At 53.6% G+C, this 20,700-nt stretch overlaps 3 protein-coding genes across 3 annotated transcripts; 2 read left to right on the top strand and 1 right to left on the bottom strand.

The window, feature by feature from the left end:
- Positions 1-205: 205 nt before the first annotated feature.
- VOLCADRAFT_107378 (uncharacterized protein) lies at positions 206-2,811 on the top strand (the record flags this gene model as incomplete). The annotated part of the gene is made up of 6 exons (XM_002956717.1): positions 206-369; positions 505-627; positions 770-1,014; positions 1,180-1,374; positions 1,509-1,658; positions 2,661-2,811. 6 exons carry the CDS (start codon positions 206-208, stop codon positions 2,696-2,698), a joined length of 915 nt encoding a protein of 304 aa, XP_002956763.1. The 3' UTR covers positions 2,699-2,811.
- A 2,359-nt stretch (positions 2,812-5,170) lies between these two features.
- Positions 5,171-8,466, top strand: VOLCADRAFT_107377 (uncharacterized protein; the record flags this gene model as incomplete). Its single annotated transcript, XM_002956716.1, has 5 exons — positions 5,171-5,190; positions 5,437-5,531; positions 6,024-6,473; positions 7,098-7,201; positions 7,862-8,466. 5 exons carry the CDS (start codon positions 5,171-5,173, stop codon positions 8,237-8,239), a joined length of 1,047 nt encoding a protein of 348 aa, XP_002956762.1. The 3' UTR covers positions 8,240-8,466.
- Positions 8,467-12,335: 3,869 nt separating this feature from the next.
- On the bottom strand, positions 12,336-20,670 carry VOLCADRAFT_97783 (uncharacterized protein; the record flags this gene model as incomplete). The annotated part of the gene is made up of 8 exons (XM_002956686.1): positions 12,336-12,395; positions 13,608-13,863; positions 14,496-14,620; positions 15,185-15,469; positions 15,711-16,389; positions 17,034-17,155; positions 17,848-18,066; positions 19,858-20,670. 8 exons carry the CDS (start codon positions 20,668-20,670, stop codon positions 12,336-12,338), a joined length of 2,559 nt encoding a protein of 852 aa, XP_002956732.1.
- Between the last annotated feature and the right edge of the window lie 30 nt (positions 20,671-20,700).

The raw sequence follows: 20,700 nt of genomic DNA, 5'->3' as shown, positions 1-20,700 counted from the left end.
GGAATGTTAGCCGGAAGTAGTCGTGCCGGTGTTTGTATTATTTTAAAGTCGCGATAAAGATCTAGATCTGCCTGGAAGGGCGCCTTACGCTTCACCAGGTGTGACCGCGTTTGGGGTCAAACATCCGGAGCTCCCACCCAAGACTCTTGACGCTCTTAGGAGAGCGTGCATCGAAAATGAGGAGAACATGGACAGTATTTCAGAAATGATCCGCTCGGAGCTAGACATAGCAGGTCGCGAGGGGGCACTCAAGCTTCTGGTCGAGCTTAAATTCCCGCCCATCGACTGCAAGCGCGTGCTTGACAGCCTGTTGTCGACAACACCATCCAATCACTCCAACAAGACCAATAAGTCGAAGTCGCGCATTAGGTAAGCAGCCCGGCACAATGCCTTTCGATTGACCATTAATATTGCATTGAATTCACACCTAGGTAGGCCTACTGGGTGACTAGAACCATCATTACATTACATCACTTACACATCCGTTCCTAATGATGCATGCAGTGATGCAACGGAGTCTTCGGCCGTGAAGGTGCCGGCCTGCGTTCCTGAGGCCTTCGCCGACGTATTCAAGGCAATGAACTCACAGAGTGATGCCAGCAAGTTCAATGTCCTCGCGGCAACCGAGTGAGTTCACATGGAGCGTTGTTGCAGTAGGCAAATCTAAGCGGCATGTCACATTCCGGACGTGTGCCCTAGGGCAGGCCTGCCGCTCTTCCCTTCCCTGCTTTTCTCCCCATGACGGCCGTACTTCTGCCCTCGCATTCAGGGTTATCAAGGCGGGCGTTCTTTGGACCGACATCAGCGAGGGCCTGGCACCCCGGAACGACACCCCTGCTACGACACCGATTCATATCAAGACCATCATAACGCACTGGATGACTGTACTGTGCCATATCAAGACCATTGGCAAGGGCAACCTCCTATCCCTAAAGAGGAACAGCACGGCACGGAAGGAGGTCGAAGCAGCTCTCCTTAAAAGCATGAAAACGTGCATGCAGAATTACCAAGGCGGTAAGTTTGCAAATTGGGGGAATGTACATATACACCTGGGGGTAGTAAATCATGCATTGGAAAAGGGACCCCCAACAATAGCGCACTTTTCAATTTCCCCCCACTTGCAGTGTCAGTTCCCGACATGTACGATGGCTGAATGTGTGTGTACGTGCTATGGTGCAGGGCTCAAGCCAAAGGGCTACGAGGGCATGTTCAACACGGTGCGGACGGAGGTGAAACAGCTGAAGGAGCAGGGCACCTGGGAGGAGCCGACAGATGACATGCGGCAGAAGGCCGACAAGGAAGCCAGGGAGAAGGCCTTGGCAATCTTTGGGCGCATCAAGCAGAAGGCGGGTTTCGTGGACAAGAAGAAGGATGGTGGGTTTCTGGGATGGGCTGGGAGGAGGGTTGACTGGATGGATGGAAAGACTCATAGTGTGCGGGACATTCACAGCGGTTTTACACTCTTGTAAGCACGATTTTGATCCCTACAATGTGATCATGATTTGCAGACACAGAGCAGGGCGGCAATGCAGCTGCCGCCGAAACACCAGCTGGTGCCGAAGAGGTAGCCCCTGTCCAAGTTCCACGACAGCAAGAGCAGCAGAACCCCGCCAACCCGCCGACCAGTGATGAGGGTGACGGGACAGCTGCAGAGATGGGTGAGAACCCCACTACGGAGGAGGGAGAGGAGGTGGAACGAAAGAATCCCCGTGGCAGGAAGCCGGCAGGAAGCGACAATCAGCTGGCTGTAGGAAGCGAAAGGAACCACCCCCAACTGAGGCTGGTGCAGAGCAGGCAAAGACCAGCCGCCGCCGTCGAGGGTCAGCTGATCCACGGATAGGCAGTGAGTGAAGTAAGTTGTGCTCTCAGGGTTTTGGTTTTGGGTTTTGTTCAGAGTTGGGCACTAGCTAATGTTAAAACCCTGCAGCTGATATGTGTATTGCCACCTATAGCTATCCTCCCGGTTTCTGTCGTATGACAGTTATTAAGCATAACCTTAAATTTTGCCATTTCTTTTCCGTGCATGCAAAACAGGTCTGGACTCTAGAGTCCCCGTGGTGGGAGACCTCGGATTAATCAAATATCGGAGAAATATTTGATTATCAAATATCGGAGAAATATTTGATTATCAAATATCGGAGAAATATTTGATTATCCGATATTTGATTATCGGAGTCAGGAACTCATTTAGTGAGACATGTGTATGGAGCCGTACATCAGATCATACGGAACTGAATCTGGGGGCTGGGTCTGATTTCCTTTCTCTTGATATGATGACGTTGGTGTAATTAGCGAGTTTATACACACCCCGAGCCTGGGGCCATGGGCGGGCTCTACAGCCCTGCAAGGCTTGTGTAGGTGAGGCAATCTTTACAATTGTACACTCGAAGTGTTTGGTGAACATGTATGTTTGTATGTGTAGACATGTGAGCTTGATACAGGCATATGCATGGATGGAAGTGTATAGAGAGGCATGCAAATATTTTTTTACATAGGCGAAATAGGCATACGTGCTCACATAGATGGATGAGACAGCTGTGATAGCATGTGTAGGCAGGTTGGACAGGGACATGCTTACAATCCATTGACACCAGCATATGGCCCGGCATACGGACAAGGAACACTTGTAAACACGGGTTACCCTGTCTGTTACCCCTCAGTACAATATTACCCCGACCCCTTTGTTACCCCTTGGTAAGGGGTTACCCCTACCCCTTTGTTACCCCTTGGTAAGGGGTTACCCCTACCCCGGGGTTAGGTTACCCACCCCCCTTCGTACATAGCCACATGGGTAACCACTTACCCCTACCCTTACCCCTACCCCTAACCCCTGGGTTATGCTTAAGGGGGGGTTACCCCTCGTTTTATGCCATCGGGTCTTTGCGCACTAGCACTAACACTCCAGCCGTCCGGGCATTGGTCGTGGGGGATTGTGCTATTATATCCCATCCCGGTATCCCTATTTTCTGAGCCGCGAATTGCAATTCTCTAGTGAGAATTGTCAGGTCTCCATCTCCCATATGATGTGTCTCCTGTAAACAAATGACATCCAACCTATGTTGGTCCCATACTCTAGCCGCAGCATGGATACGAGTAAATGCCGAATGCGTAAATAAACCTGCTACATTATGGGACGCTATGCGAAGGGGTCTATTATTAGGCGAAGGGGTCTATTATTAGGCCTCCTGCATCTTGTCCGTCGCCCCATTTACCTAGGGGGTATTTCCGTATCTCCATTTCCGCGCACTACTATTCTATTTCTCACTTCTTCCTCCTCGCCGACTTGCATGAGGTCACCCGGGTCGTCATGTGGAAGAACATGAAACCTGGGCGGGCTTATTACCGTGTCTCGCCTCTTGTGTTGGGGAATGACCCCTGGAGATGAAGTGCGTGACGTTGGTTTGTCCGCATGCTTGCCCAGCACAGGTTGATCGGTGGGCAGAAGTGGGTTTCCACGATGCGTCCGTCTGTTTTGTAATTGCCATTGCTGTTCATCTGGCCTATTTCCGGCCAGAATGTTTACATCTTGAATCGGTTGGCCCAGCAAGGGGTGCGTGATGGAGTGAGATTTGGGGATAGGAGCTGATGTCGGTAGCACCGGTTGATTGGTGGTTGTGTATGAGAGCTGCTGCTGTTGTCGCTGCTGCTGCTGTGGCGGCTGTTGCTGTATCTGCTGCTGTTGCTGTTGTGGTTGCTGGTTCTGTCGTTGTTGTGGCTGTTGCTGTTGTTGCTGCTGTGTTTGCTGTTGCTGTGTCTGTTGTTGCTGTTGCTGCTGTTGCTGTTGCTGCTGTTGCTGTTGCTGTTGCTGTTGCTGCTGTTGTTGTACTTGTCGGCGTACAACGGCAGCTGCTGCTCTGCCTGCCATCTCCGCTGCCTCCTCGTTGGATACTCGGTTTTGCATCTGCTGTTGTCGAGTTGCTCCCCGGTGCTCGTCCTTTCTCGGACGAGCCGCCCACATTGTGACACGCCATCAACAAACAATTATGTTAATGTTCAGCAGCGGGGCTCTATTTATTTGCAATTAAGCCGTGTCATTTCCGGAAATAGTCTCGAGAGCTACAGCTCTAATTATTCTCTAAGTTATAACTTAGAAATTGACCCTGCACAGGTTTATTTATTTCTTCCTCGACGCTTTCATGAACTTCATGCCTTACTGTTCTGATTTCTGATAATAAAAACCTTCTCATATGTGTAATGCGTTCCGAACTCAAATAGCCAATTTAGGCAACAAAGACCAATGGGTGTGAATGTGGGCTCCAGACTCCCGAAGAGTAGAGCCAGTGCAGGCCTGCTGGCCGGGCACTGCACTAGCGACTGACAAACAAACTAGACTACCATCCAGATGAGACAACGCAAGTCAACTAGACAGCCAAAAGCGTGACCAAAGGGAAGGTTCAGGACCCACAATCATTACTGAAAGAGGCCTGATTGGTGTATCGTTTTACCCAGACAGAACGGGCAGTCAATTTGCGTTTCTCGAACGCTGGCGCCGAGCCGCCCGCCGCCAAACAACGTGCTGGATGCGTTACGTCATCAGCTTCTTGGTGAACACCGGGGGCCTCCCATAGCGGGTGGGTCGAGTAAGCGACCTTCGGCGGTCCTTCCGGGCCTTTTGCCATTGCCATACTATATATGCTGGCCAAGTTCCGAAAGGTATAAGTGAGCTAGGTGTGCCTGCAGCTAATGCGTGTTCTCCTCGACTAGTTCTACCTTGCAAGCCACTCCCTTTGGAGCCTGCCTGCTGCTGCCAGAAAGGCCTTCAGTCGGCTCGGATTAGTTTACGCCGGCAAGCTCTTAGCAGGCTTCGAGGGCAGCTGCCATGTCTAAAACATCTAGTTCGTTCTGTTCTAACATCTAGTTCTAGCTACTGCATGTGCTGTTCATGACCGGACATACATGCATGCCTCCTTCCTTGCTTCCTCGTTCGTGCCAGCAGGCAAAATAATTTGGGACTGAGAAACTGCTGAGATCTCGCATTGTTTATTGCAAAGCAAGTTTTGCCACATCAAAGAAAAGAGAATGAGGTACGGCTTGGGTTATGCAGCAGCTACAAAAGTTCGGTGGCTGGATTAATGGGCGAGGGCTTGCACGGGACGACGCCTGGAACTGGGTTGCTTAAATGGGTAGGGTTGGGGGGTAGAAGCAAAACGGGTGCATGTGGGAGGCATCAATGCATGTCCATACTCGCCGGTAGGACTTTTGGTCTATAGATCGTGCCCTGGCATATGCGTTAGGGACATTAGTTCATTCTATTGTATCCGGTTGGGATCTATGGACAATTAAAGGTTTACAGACTTGCATACATACATACACAGGCACCGTCGGTCTGCATGTATGTTGAGAGGCATCTATATCACGACACCAGTTGCTATCATTCTTCCGCGTCATGAACATGTACACGTCCTTCCATATGCTTGCTGACGGCGTTGTGTGCAGAAGAAACGGTGACCTGCTGCCCGCCGCTTGGATTCCGCGGGTTCTCCTAGCCCTGCTGCTGGTTGAAGCCGCTCCACGAAGCTTGGCGGCAACTGGTAAGGCGTCCGTGCGTACTTTATGCCTCGTCTAGTGGGGGTAGGTACGTGCAGCTATCGAATTAACGCATACACATACACTAAGGCATGTAGCAGGCAGCAGGTGGCATGTAGGAACGACGGAATGATGGATGTGGCCATCTCAGCTCATCATCAGCTATCTTAGTGGGTGGTTGGGACCCCACCCCGCCGCTTGAGACGCATCAAAGGCAGGGACTTCCCCCTTGAATACCATCCATCGGTCGATCCGTCTGTCTGTCTGTCTGTCTATCGGTCTGTCCATCCGTGAAGACCATCCAAACACATACACATGAGAGGCTAGAGTGTTAATACGTAGTAATGCGACGTCTAACCAATATAGCTCAACACTCCAGCCTCTCATGTTTATACTTGCAACTTAAAATTGTAACTTATACTATTTCATGAATAGGGATTGGAGGGCTCGTATGGCAAGCCGCATGCCCCGTCACCCCGTCTTCATGCTTTATCTAGGCACCTGGCCTTTCACGGAAGCCAACACCCTGCCTCCGATAGCCTACTTGCTACTTGTGACTATCATTGTTTCAGAAATGTCCATGCATATGTTATGTGAGCATGCATGCACGCCAACTGCCAGTCATTACTTGCATTTCCGTCGTACGTTGTCGATGCATCCGCCTACCGAACCTGCTGCTGCCGCTTCTCCATGTATCCAGTATGCCAGCAGTACCCTGGATATACCTCGATACCGGATGGACCGCTACGGTGACGATATCGGATATTATGGGTCACACGCACTAGCCACATGCAACAGCAATCCCAGTTGCAAGGCCTTTAACACCAACGGCTGGGTCAAGAGGAGCGCCACGCCGCAGATTCCCTGGTGGGGCTCGTGTTTGTACGTGAAGAGTGGCAGCAATGTTCGACCATCACCCTCGCCGGGGGCGGTGGTGTCCACAGCCGGTGAGTCTCACATATAAGGTTCCGGGATCGAGACCTGTCAGGGTCGATAATCCTTCCGATGGTGGAAGGTAAAGTGCCCCTAGTCGATGGACGGTGGTGACCTGGGAGTTGGGCCGCCGTCGATCCGGCAGATTCCGGTGGATGCCGGTGGTGGGTGCGGAACCTGAGCGATCCACTGAGAAATTGACTAGGGTGACTGGATGAGGGTGCCCCGAAATGCCGGGGAAGGCAGGGTTTCGCAGGATAGCGGCCACGGGAGAAGATATACCCCCCTGTTCCACACATATATACATACAGATCACGAATTGCGTGACAAAGCCGTACACACAGTTCGTTAGTATAAGCTGCAAAACATCCTTCCTTTAAATTCCGCCTGGGGCGGGTGGTAGATCAGTTGATCAGTTGGAGATTTTACTTGCTGCTGGCAGAAACACAACAGCAGGAACTGCTGCAGCGGCTGCGGCTGCGGCAGCATGTGCGTGCATGCTGTGCAAACAACGTGAGCACAAGCAGTGGCAAATTGAGTAAATCAATCACTGGCATGCGTGCACTGCATTGCACGCTTCGTTCTTTTCATCGCGCACAACCGTGTGCATTGATCCATACCCCATGTCACGCACATAGGTTGCTCGGATGCCGGTGCAACGCTGACGCAACATAACACGTACCGAGCGAGGCATAGCGCCGCTGCCCTCGTCTGGGATGAGACCCTCGCCAAGCAGGCCCAGGTGAGGCCGCGAGCCAGAAGGTTTCGCAAGCACCACATACACGCCCAGCAAGCGCAAAGCCATCCACATCAACCGGCGGTTTTCCTCCTTCCTGCTAACTCCTTGATCTCAGCTGGTTATACCGCATGTGCCTGCACGGTTGCTATAATAATATATAATAATATATAATAATATATAATAATATATAATAATATATAATAATATATAATAATATATAATAATATATAATATAATATATAATATAATATATAATATAATATATAATAATGACGCGTGGACATGTGCAAGGCTGCATAGGGTTGTGTAGGGTTGCGTAGAGCCTTCTGTGATGCGGACGTGATGTGACGTGTACTGCTGACCCGCTGCCCAAGGGTAGGCGATGGTAGGCACAGGCTGGTGGTTAACGTGGCCGTAAGGGTCCAAGCTAAGACGGATCCTTTGAAAAGGGGAGGAATGTAGTAACTATACAAGTACGACACACATATCGTTTATAAATACGGTGCTTCACCGGCATCTTGATATAGGCACACTTCACGCAGCACCAGCAGCTGCTACACTGTAGTGCATGTCTATCATACACACATCTGATGCACCGTGGAAAAAGGACAGGCGAACCAATTGCATGTATGTGTGTGTGTGTGTTTGTCGATGTGCACGCAGGCCTGGGCCCAAGCCCTGGCTAGCGGCTGCCGCATGCAACATTCCGGTGCACAGGGGGTGGGAGAGAATCTGTACCTTATGAGTACAACAGCCGGTGTGAACCCGTCGGCGCTCCGGTGCATCGATGCCGCCAACTCATGGTACTCTGAGGTCAGCAAATACAGGTTTACCAACTACCCATGGAACGACAACCGAGCCAACTTTGGCAACATCGGGCACTTCACCCAGGTGGTGCGGAAGTCCAGCACCACGCTGGGCTGTGGCGCGGCAGCTGGCGGGGGCAACACATGCGTGATAGTGGTGTGCCGTTACAGGCCGCCAGGAAATTACGCCACTGACGATGAATTCAGGAACAATGTCCGGCCGCCCATCAACTGAAGAGAGACTCGTGAAGAGGGCGGCTGGGAGAGTGCAAGGGGGTGTGTGGGCGTGTGGCTCCCTTCCATCCACTCTGCGCGTCACATGGAGACACAAACAGCAGCATATGCTGTATGTGGAACAACGGCATCTTCGCAGTTGGTTGTCACCAGTGTTTTTTTTTCGTTTTGGGCCTAGTACCCTAGAGTAATGAACTGGGTGTTTCTTGCGGTTACAATTCCTATTTGTATAGTCGCTGGGGGAGGCTGCGGCCCCCCCCGACCCCCCGTTGCCGTTTGCTTTGGTCAAGAATGAACGAATGCCCCGTTGACCTAAGTTGAATGCAACAGCGGGCCGTCTCATGGTGACATCATCAAATATCTTATATATAAATAGTGTATAAGCTCCAAATGGTCAGCTTTATATGTGCAGAAGGCATTGGGGGCGACTTATGGCCGAAGTAATGAACCAGTACGGCCAACTGACCCAACGATTCCATTTCTTCCAGGCTCAGACCCCCATCTATTCCCAAAAAAGTAATATATTACCAAAAAAAACACTGGTTGTCACATTCGTCAGATAGATTAGCATAAGGTGCGTACGTGCGGCACCGACAGTCCTGATATGTATCAACCAAGTGTATATTGTCTGGGCTGTGGTACGAACCTCGCTCGCCGCCTTGATATCTTTTTGAACGTTATGGCCTAGCATATAAATAATATATTTTTTTTGTTGGTGCGAAGGGGTGCGGTGTCGCCCCGTGGCCTGTGAAAGGCCGCATGTCAGGCTGTTGTGAGTGGCGGCTGCCAGGTGCCAGAATACTGACAGGCCGCACGTCAGGACAGGCTACCCAAGCCTTAAGCCCCTGCTGTGTGCCGGTAACGGCACCTCAGACTCATACGTTTACGCCCAAGCAAGGGGCTGTCGGTGGCAGGTCGCGGACCTCCAGACTGCGTGTAACGACCAATGACTCTTAGCCGTGTCTGCAAGGTTCCAGAGAGACACCGTCTCTTCAACATATATATGGTAGCATATATTGCCCAGCATATGTATGCCCAGCATATGTATGTATGTACAGACACGCACTGTTGGGTACGTACGGCGCGCATTGATCCGGATGGATCTGCGCACGCACTACTGCAACATCTAGCTAATTATCACTCGTTCAACCACCTCACTCTGCACGAACTAATAAGTTTCCAAGTAACCCTAAGGTTTGGTCATCATTATGCGAGGCACCTGGACGGCGGAGGAGCAACTAAGCTCCTGGATGACTTGAAATAACCTGTCACGGCATGATACCGTCAGCGACATAACTTGCATTGCAAGGTCTAACGGTCAACCACCTACAACTGTCGGGTCTTGTTCGAGCGATCTGTTTGCAGGGTCGGGTTGACTAATAGTCGATAAGAGGCGCTATATATTCGATCAGAAGAAAGTGCGGACGCTGCTCTCCACCCTCCGACCCACAGAGAGAGAAAGAGAGAGAGTGTAAGGGGGGGCCCCAGCGCGTCAGGGGAGCCCCGTCCGCCCCGGCCTGTAGGATTGGCCCCCGCCATGTGGCCGTGTGACTGCATCCGTAACAAGCAAACGCAATATCTCGCCCCGCGAAGCCGCAATATCGAAAGCCGTTAACATTCCATATCGTATGGCATTTCGCCTGTAGCCGGCGCAAATTTATTCTCAAACGAACCTTTCGAATCTAGAATTTTTATGAGTTTGTATAAAATCCAGTCAAAATTGCCGATTTCGGCCTTGTCACAGCCGCTGCGCGTTAGCTCTTTGCGTTACAAAAAGCTAAACTCATGAATATTGAGGCTAAAGCGGCCAAGCTTATTGATAGGAACCTCGGACCGGTCGCACAAGAAAGACGACTCACCGGGGTTCCTAAATACTTGTTATATGGCCATCCAACTTTGGGCGGTTTTGGGGCATTAGCAGTACGACAACATGTGCAAGCGCGATGGGCATGCTGGGCAGTGCGTTTTGTGGGAGCATTACTCCAACCAGTCTTAGTGCGTCCGCCTTGGGTGATGGTCATGCAATCTTTCCTACATAGCCTTTACCCCAAATATAATCCTATGTGTATTTTTACGTCCCAGGTGGGAGTGCCTTGGTTTGGATTAATCGTTTTACCGCCAGATGTTCAGCGCATTGTGACAGCGTTGGCATACCTTCCCCCAGTGGAAGATGTTGATGATCACCCGTTAGTTCCTAATGCGTGGTGTTGGAATTTGCCATTGTGGGGAAACCCTGTTCATCCAGAAAAAAGGTTGAATGTCCAGTTAGATAACATCCGCCCGGGACTAGAATTTCGACATCAAGCCCTCTTGGGCTGTAAAGCATTGCATACGTTGGGGGATGTTCTTTGCGCGCGCGAGGCCTTGGATGGAGTTATGAATGCAACGGACCAAGCAGGCCTAGCAATACGCAAGGCTTGGCATCAAATAGTGGATCAATACCTCCAACCGCAAACCCCACTAGCTAAATCCCTGTGCACCTATCGTAAATGGCAGGAATGTATGGATGCTATTGGCGCTCTTCTAGATGATATTCCAGCGAATTGGAGACAGGCGGCTAGTCTTTTGTTGCCGCTGAGTGTAGAATCTAGGGAAGCGATGGTGCCCCCTATTGAGTCGGTTACCCAAACCCTAGTGTCGAGGCTTGGTTGGAGATGGGGTGTAGGGCCTCCAATCCGATTCCAACATTTATCCGTTAAAATAGCGACTAATATGCAACTTTCACCTTTTTCGATGGCTCGCCGTGTGGCCCATACCCTTTTCATCAAAGAGGCGACGGGTTCTTCTGAGATATTGGATGAAGCTATTCTTCTTTTGCAACGGACATTCCATCGTTTATGGTTTCATTTACGGTGGGAAAATGAACAAAAAGAGGTTTGGTGGCGTCTCGCGGTTGATGGGGTGCCTATGCTAGGAAATTCCCATCTTAGGATGTCGCGCCCAACGATATGTGGTTGTTATCCAATAGGTTCAGTGGGAGGTGTATCCCCTCGATATCATCATTTCTGGGCCTGTCCGGTGGCACAGGCAGTAGCAGATCAACTTACTCTTTCAATAGGAGTGCCAGTCTCAAGGGAGCAACTTTGGCTTATCCAAGCCCCACAATCAGTGCAACAATGTGTTTGGGATGTTGTGGCTCTTGCTGCGGTGTCAGCCATGGAGCATGGGAGACGTTATATGGCTGCAAACATGAAAACTAACCCGGCATTGATACCTGGCCCTTCCCTTACGGAAGAAGCAATTTGTCGAGTTATTGTTGACTTTTGGGGCCGCATTCAGGGTTTCGCAGCTTTGGGAATTCCACGGAAAGGTTGGGATTCCGTTGGCGCACATCACCCCTTCTTGAGAATTATATCTGGCAAATTGCTGTGCTCGCGAGAGCGGTTACCGATGAGAGGTTAATTATCTGAGGTGATAATCTTTTGGTATATTAGTCTCTACTGCAGTGCACGGCCAGCTGGCCCGATGGCTCTACTCTTCGGGAGTCTGGAGCCCACTGTAACAACCACACACACAAAATGCATCCTCATTAGCACCTAACGTCATGGTTCGCACCGTAACGCAGAGTTGACGCGGTCACCTGTCATCATAGTGGTGCATAGTTTATAGTTTCTTGTGGCGTGGATCCAACGCATTACACGGTTCTTGCTTCGGGTGTACTGTCTTTTGAGATCATTACATTAACACAATTGGATTTCTTATTGCTTGATTCTTATCAACAAGATTAATAAATTTATTTACGACTTTTTGTGTTAGCGTTTTTTTGTTTTATTTTAGCTCTAATTAAATTTTGCATTTTAGCTTTATTTGAAAAAGAGCCAGAAACACTAGATACAGAGAAAGGTTGTTGTTTATTATTAGCATCAACTGTAGCAATAGTTTGTTTTTTTATTTTCGTAACAACCTCTTTTAGTTGTTTTTAAAACGTAATCAATTATCCAAGTTATTTGGGATTTGCTATGAATCAGTACGTGATTGGGTTAAGCGTTATAAAGAGGAGGGGGATTACTCATCAAAGCAAGGAGTTGGTTGTGGACGAGCCATAAGATTTACGGGTAAGGATAAAATTTTAGAATATTTGCGCAAGCACGATTAAATCACATCTGGATAGTGACGACAAACCCCCCCTGGCTTGCCAGTACGGCATGTAGGGAGAACTGCACGCGCATGTTCCCCCATCCGCAGAAGCATGCAGGCGCTTTGATTCAGAGGCGCTCGTTACAGGACTGACTACTCGTGGAAAAGAGCTCCCTCAACACCCTTCCCCCCCCATCGGTTATTTTTACCATCGAAGACCTTTAAAGAAAGGTCTTTTCTTAATATCAAACTACAGCGCACGAGCACGCGCTTCCTGCTTGTTCCCATTCCCACACCAACGCGCTGTCTGCGGCCTACCGCATTGCCCCTACATACGCTTTGCTACACGCTGCCAGTCTCTGGCTACTCTGGCTCCCCTGGTCTCTGGCTACTTCGCTCTCTCTGTCCCTTCCTAACCTGACCCCAGGGAGTATTACTGCTGCTACACCGCTGGTATCCATTCCCTGCCCTGGCCTGCTCCTGGAAAACATCGAGTCCGGAAACATTTTGAAGTCCTAAACTCCCATCCCGGCAGTGCTTCCGACTCCTTAAATGATCTTCCGACCAGACCAAGATGTCCCTATCAGGCCATGACGCCCATCGCAGCGGTGCCTCTCCGCAGCGCTCCACCCCCATCCCAACCCACACATGCACACGTACTAGCCCCGACCGCAAACTCACCAAACAAAACAACCCGGCCATCCAAATGTGACGTGTGATAAGGAGCCATACCACGTAGCCCTGCCAGCTATCCTTGCTAGTACGTTCAATTTTATTTTATTTTTTTTTGCGAAATCGTCCTTCGCGCCGGCCATGCACGGCTGAACCGTCTACACAGCCCAGCCCATGCATATGGCCGCGGCCGTCAGGGCGCCGGCGCCTCGCCCGAGAGGAGCGAGCGCATGGCCCTGTCCGCCTGCCACCGTCCCAGTTTTCATCGCCCCTGGAAGCCACCTGCTGGAAGGCGCGGCTGCTCCGCGCGCTACCTTAAAACCCTAACCCTGATGATGGGCTCGAAAACGCGGTTGCCACCAGGGCCCCCCTCCTGCTTTAGCACGGTCATCCACCCCACCAGACACCTCTGTAACTCCGGCTTCCTCACCCCGACCGCCGCTCTTGCCCCCTGCAACGGCCGCAGCAGCAGCAGCAGCAGCAGCAGCAGCAGCGGCGGCGGCGGCGGCGGCGCTATTACTGCTGCTGCAGGAAACACCCCTTCCCGAAACACCTCCGGAGGTTACCGCCGCTGGGACGCCGCCACCGCTGCCGCCGTCGCCAGCACGGCTGCCACTCACGGGTGTGATGGCGCCACCGCTGCCTGTGCCGGCCACGCCGCCCGCCACCTCTGGCGCCGCAGCACGCCGCATCGGGCGCCACACGACGATGCCGTAAATGAGCTGAAACGTCGCCAGAAGGATCTTGCCGTACAGTGCCGTATACCAGTGTATGGGCCAGTAGATCCAACCCAGCCAGCCCCGACTCGCCCACGGGTCATCGGAGCCGCCGCTGTCGCCCTCCAGCCACTCCAAATGCAACGTCCGGGAGGCCCACCTGGCCGGGACGACGAAAATTCCCAATTACATACGAATTAAAAGTCATCAAGATTGTGGTCGTGACTTTTCCAGCGGGGGAGGTATAAAGTAGCAGTCAAGGCAGGCTCCATGTGACAGTTGATTCCGGTGATAATGTATCCTATAAAGAATATTTTTTGTTCTGTAGTTTAGAAGTGAATGTACGATACTCCAGAACCGGCTTCTGAGGCTCCAACGTTTCGGTGGCAGCACTTCTGTTTTTCCTGCGGCAGCACTGCTGCTACGCGGTGAACACCTGCGCTGTTGATGCTACTCCACCATGGGTTGCCCCTCGATATGTCGGGGCCATTAAGCAAACCCTGATATGTGCGCCTTCAGGCAGCCGCTGTATGACTTGCTTCCTCGTTCACCATTGTACACCAACACCAACACCAGGGCGGCGGGCGCCATGGAAGACAATGAATGATGTAGGAGCCCCGGGCAACCTCCGTCCCTCTGCTTGTCTGTTGCCTGTCTGTGTTTTTGTTGAGCCTAAAGTCTAAAGGGCTCGGGGGCCTCGGGGACCATATGTAACCATAATAGCTATAATCATGCAGCCAGCCCGAAGAGATGCACATCCGTGCCTCCCGCCGCAAAGAGATGCACGTGTACCTTACAAACCAGCGCAGCGATCTGCCCCCGGGAAACAGCGCATCAAGAGCGGAAAAGGCCGCTCGCCGGACCTCGGGGGGAGCGTAGCGGGGACCGCCGCCAGAAGTCAGGGAGTACAGCTCGCTCTGCAGAGACATACAGACACACACACACATACACGCACCGAGTAACAGCAGCAGGAGCGTAGCAGAGCAGCAGCTTGTCGTGTGGAGGAGTGCAATCCAGGCAGGTAGGTGAGTGGGTGAGTGGGTAGGTGAGTGGGTGGGTGGGTGGGTAGGAAAGCAAATCAGGCTGTTCCCAGCCGTGGTGTGGTAAATCGCAGCTCCCAATAATTCACGGTTCCCGTGGCGTCGTCGAACAGTAGGACCCTGCGACGAGCGAGTAGGATAGCATGCGGCCCCTGCTCCCGCTTCCACCACCAGTTGAAAGTCCTACCATCCAAACATCATTGACAAGAGCGGCACCTCCAAAATCCGCTCCGGAACCACCTGCTGGGCCCCTTCCTTCAGGGCCTTACCAGAGGGCAGATCTCCCACAAAAACCCCGTACCGCCGCCACCACGCATTGACCTCGCCCAATGTGGAACATCCGTCCCCCCCCCAGCCACGGCGGGTCCATGATCGCCACTGCTGCCACCCTCGCTGCGCAGCCTAGGAACCCTAGGGACCCTCTTTTTTCTTATCACCGACCTGCAATCGCAGCTTGGTAATGGTAGGCAGCCCAGCCAGCGGTGGAGGTGGCGGCGGCGGCGTCCTACGATGCTTGGCGGCGCCGGCAACAGCTTTACGAGAGGCGCCTTTGCTGCCGCGGCTGCCCGCCTGTGCTGCTACTGCTGCTGCTGCATCCATTGGTGCAGTCGGTGCCGCCGCCGCCGCTGCCGCCGCGACCTCGCCAACATGCCCTGGTGGCAATGCTGCTTCTGTCACTGCTGATGCTGCTGCCTGGACGCCCTGTTGCCGTACTTGTGGCGCTGACTGCGGCGGCGGCGGCCGCGCGAGGGCTCGTAGAGCTCGGAGGTACTTCAGCAGGCCCGCCTGGTACGTACGTACGTATGTACGTACGTATGTATGTATGGACATTTGTAGGGTTACCGTGGATTCGTGCTTTGCAAGACACACAATTACCAAATTGTACCATTGTAAAATCTCCTACTCAGCTTTTGGTTAAATGGTGTCCTATCTTGGCACCGATCTTCCCTGTACTGCAACCACCCACCTCGCTGTTTATTTGGCCCAGCACGTCCGTCACCTCTACCACCAAGAAATCCAGCCCTGCCAGTGACGACGACGCTGCCGTGCCGCCCCCGTTGATGCTGCCACTGCCACTGCCACCGGCAGCCGCACCAAAACCCGTCTGAAACATCGAGCCAGCTCCTTCCAGCGGCACCGGCGGCGGGAACCGCCGCGCCAGCTCTGAAACCTGCTCGTCCAGGCAATAGTACGGCAGAAACGCCGCTGCCACCGCCAACAGCCATGGCCGCGCCGTCACCGGCACGGCGTCGATCGTCGTCACCGGCGGCAACGCCGCCGTCGGCGGCGCAAAGCCGGCAACTTCGTCGGCGGCGGCGGGGGACCCGCCGCCGCCGCCGCCAGCCCCTTCAGCCGCCACCGGCTGGATTGCCAAGCCGGCCACCTCAAACGCCAAAAATGCCCACAGCGGTTGGAACCTAGATAACCCCGATAGCACGTCGCCGAGCAGCAACTGCCTTGCGCCGTGCGCGAGCACATTGAGGTGCTTGACACGTGGATCCGAGTACGACATGCCGTACGACGTCTTGCTGCCGCTACTACCCGCGACTGCGGCCGGAGCAGCGGTAAGGCCAGCCGCCGTTGCCGCCGTCGCGGCGGCGGTTGGGGAGGAGGCCATGGCGGTGTCCCGAGGCAGCAGAAGGAACCTGGATCACATACACAGCACACACAAATAATATAATAATAATAATAATAATAATAATAATAATAATAATGGTATCAGCATCACTCGTGTATGGTTCATCTTTCCAACCCACCCACCACCGCTTCCCTCTCCCGCCATCCCACGTATGTACAACACGCACACAGCACGTGCTCACGAAACCCCGAAGGACCCGACTGCTAATCACGGACTTTGATGCGTCAGCTTTGATGCACGATGGACGAAAAAGCCGGGACCGGACCGGACCGGACCGAACTGGACTGGGCCGCAGCTTCTTGCCAACCGTCACCAGAGGCGGCTAACCAAAGGGAACAAACGCCGCGCCCCGTCCGGTGCCGCAGTCTGCCCCCTACCCTCCCCCATGTCCCCCGTCCTCCGACACCGACAGGTAATCTGATATATGCGTTGGACGGCCTGTAGGTCAGCGGCACAGGTAAACCTGTGCATCGTCTTGCATCACCACAATATGATTTACATTTACACCTTCTCCATCCGCGGCCCGGCAGACGTCCCGCGGGCTCTGGTGCAACCCACCCAACCCCCCGGCTTCCCCCCCAAGGGAGATTTGTTTTTACAAGCCCCCGCCCCCGCCCCCGTCCACACCTCGGGGGCGGCTACATTCCGCACCTGTGCAGCAGCAAGGCGTATATTGGCGCCACCCAGGGTGTGTCCCACAGCAGCTGACACAGGTGCATCAGCGCACGTGCCGAGTCGGCCGCGGCCCGCGAGGCGTAGTACACAGCCAGGACCTGAGCGGTGCGCGGGGCGCAGTTTGAAACGTTGGGACGTGGCCGGGAAAGGGGGGGGGATATAAGGAGAGCAGTGTCGCTATAAACACCTGAACCCTCCGGTGGGAGGGCGGGGTTACACGCCGCCAAGGAAGAATTGTTAGTCATAATTCACCAATTATTATAATAGTAGTTACGTGGCTGTGGTAAATATGTTTGCTTTAAGGCTCGAACGTTCTTAGAAATAGAACAAAATAGAACCCTCTGGTCCACGCTTGGAGGAAAGTACATCAGGAGCCCCACCTCACCTCCAGGGGCCCTTCCCTTCCAGAAGCTCCGAAACCAACCCCATCAGCTGAGCAATACCGACCTCCCTGCCTACCTGCGCAAACCCCCCTACTTCAACTCAGAAATAACCCCCTGCCTCAAACCCATGGCCTTCTTCCGCTCGATCCATCCCTCCATCCCTTCCTCCTTCCTTCCTTTCCTTCCCTTCGATATTGCAGTAATGGAAAAGGAAGAAGGGAAGGCCACGTCCAATCGCAACACCGCCAGCCCCACTCCCATGTCCGCTTACCCCAACCCAGTACATAACACGCCACCGAGAAAAACACCCCCATAATTACACAGCCGGCCAGCCAGCAGCCACCTAACCAACCAAGCAGCCACCCATGTAGCTTGTCACTCAGCTGCTGCCGGGTCCCGCAACTCACTTCGTAGTACAACCTGCCCCGCACACGAGCCCGGCGCCCGGGGCCGTGTGCGGCTCCACAGGCAGTGGGGGGCACAGCATCGCCGTCACCGCCGCCACCGCTACATTCCACTGCCGCCTCCACCGCGGCCCCTGCCTCCACCCCGGGCGGACCCAGCAACGCAGCCTGGGCCGAGGCATCCAGAGCGCATGTGATGTCCGCGAAGAGCTCCTCACACACCTATTGGTTGGTGAGAACAGAACACGGGGAAGCACCCTAAGTAGGAAACAACACTAACGAATAACGACAGCAAGAACCGAGGTTGTGCCATATTAATAAAAACAGGCCACAATCAAGACCACAACCGGGAGCGAATGGAAACTGAGGCCACAATTCCATCAACTTCTTTCTCCAACAACACCAGCAAGTCCACCATTGTGTTATTGTGTAATAGTATAGGAGTCATAGACCAGACATCACAGTGTCATGGAGAGGGGAGGCATGCTATATTATTTATGAGCAGACTCTGGGCTCTTTGGGGTGTGGCCAGGCCAGGTCAGGTCAGGGGTGTGGATCATATCCGTCCGAAGTTGCAAACCTCTTCCCCACCCCCACATACATACATACATACATACATACATGCATACATACATACATACATACATACATATACACACACACTTTTGCATCCCCCGAAACGGCCCCCACCCTCACACCCACTGCAAACGAGCGAATCGGGAAAAATCCCATTACTACACACACATACACACATATGACCAGGAACTAAGTTGAGGCGCCGTTGATCCGCTAGACTTGGTTGGATGCTGGTGGTGAGTTGCTGAACCCAACGAATACATTCTGAAGTCGGATGGGGTGACGGATTAGGGTGCCCCTCTAGCAGGGGAGAGCAGGGAACTGCCTCCAAGGGAAAGGGGGCCGCTGGTGAAGCTATACCACCCTGTAACAACATACATACATATATACTGCCCTTACAACATCAAGCACGCGCTTTAAATACCTGGCACCGACAGGCCACCAATGCATATACGGCGTCCCGCGTCAACCCCCCCTTCCCGCCTCCCTCCCCCCAAAACACACACAGCGTCCGCCCCCCCGCCCCTGCTGGCCTCGCGCCCTGCTGGTCCCTACCACGTGGCGGTCCTCCATGCTGCCCGCGCTGGCCGCCAGGCGGAGCTTCCGAATGACCTACAGCAGCCGCAGCATCAACATCAACATCAACAGCGGCGGCGGCGGCAGCAGCAGCAACATCAACAGCGCGTGGGGAACGCAGAAGCGGTCTGGGGACTGGGCTGGGCTGGGCTCTGGACTGGGCTGTGCTCATTCCGGGGGCACATTGCTGATCCCCGGCACGAAAAATCTCACCTTTCCAACTGGGCGAACCATGCGTGTTATGCATACCTCTCCCTAAAAACGGGCACAATGCAGGCGAAAATACATTCGCCTTCCTGGTGTGATGCTTTCACCACAGCGCACACACACACTATTGCACACGGTTTACAAGTTCGGTAACGAGGACAGCACTCCCCCTTCCGTTTCCGTTGCAGCAAGGAAGTAGTATATGTATGGAAGCATTGTAGCTGTAGAGGTGTGCTCGACCCGGGGCGGAATCCATGGAGGACGTTTGCTGTGTCTCTTCTTCGTCGTCGTCTTCTACGGGACATCTCGATTTTTTTCCGAAATCTGATTGCCGCATGCTGCATGCCGTGACCCAGATCACGTGACTCAGACCTCCTGAGGTGTCATGCTCCCTAGGCACGGCCCGGTGGCGCGACCCACATCCCCCACATACCACTTTCGGTCAGTTCTACGTCTGGTACACTCTTGCCCTGGCAGCAGCTTCACTCGGTGACAGCAGCTTCACTCATTTGTGGTTCGTCTTTCCCCCACATCCACATCCCAACTGCAACCTGCCCGCCCTCACGTTCATGCTCGAGGCACACCAATAATGTTGTAGCTTGTCGACGGCTAGCATTCCGCAAGCTAGCATATGCTGGTCGTCGTCCCACGTACCTCGCGCGACACGTGCTCCAGCATCGAGCTGGTTGGCCCAAAGGAAAACAACGACGAGCCGCCAGCACCTCCACCACCGCCAGCACCACCTGCAGCGCCCGCCGGGACCGTGGCGCCGCTTCCGCTAGACTTGGCGCCTCCACCGCCGCCAGCACTCCTCTCCAGCCCTGGAGTTACGATCCCAGATCCGTCTCCACCGCTGAACTTGTTATCAATGCCCCCCGGTGCGCTGTTTCTGCAGCTGCGAGCTTGGGTGCCAAGGGCCTCGGTGCTGCCACTACCTGCGTCACTGCTGCCTGCTGCGCCCCGCCGCAACCCATTGCTGACGCCGCTGCGTTCTCCGGTGCTAAGATTAGAAGGGATGAGTGGATCCATAGCTAATGGACCTGGGCTTTGGTGGGTCTGGTGGCCCAGGGATGTACTGCCAGGCGGCGAGGACGCTATCGCGGGTGCTGGTGCCGAAGGGGCTGTCGATGCTGTTAATGCTCTTCCTTCGAACTCCCTTCCGCTTGGGCTGTCAGTACCCTTTCCATGGGAAGTCCCGTTTTCCTTCATGGCGTTAGGTTCGAAAGATGCTGACCCACCGTAGCCTGTGTCAACGCCACAAGCGCGCAAAATTACCCCGCCGGGAGAAGCTCCTCGAAGCGTTGAAACAACAGCAGGCCCCGATTCTGATTTTTCAGAAATATGTATGTTGTTATCTGTCTGGCAGGCCGTTCCACCTGCCGTTGTCCCTGAGGCATCGGCGGTCAGCTCCGGGTGCCGTGCTTCGGCGACCCCGGTGCCCCAGCTAAGCCCGGGGCCGTTTGCCATGCGGGGTTCATGCGAACGTCCGCAGGGCCG

The sequence above is a fragment of the Volvox carteri genome (assembly GCF_000143455.1).
Source record: "Volvox carteri f. nagariensis unplaced genomic scaffold VOLCAscaffold_64, whole genome shotgun sequence".
In the NCBI taxonomy this organism is placed as follows: Eukaryota; Viridiplantae; Chlorophyta; class Chlorophyceae; order Chlamydomonadales; family Volvocaceae; genus Volvox; species Volvox carteri.
This window is presented reverse-complemented; position numbering and strand designations above follow the sequence as displayed.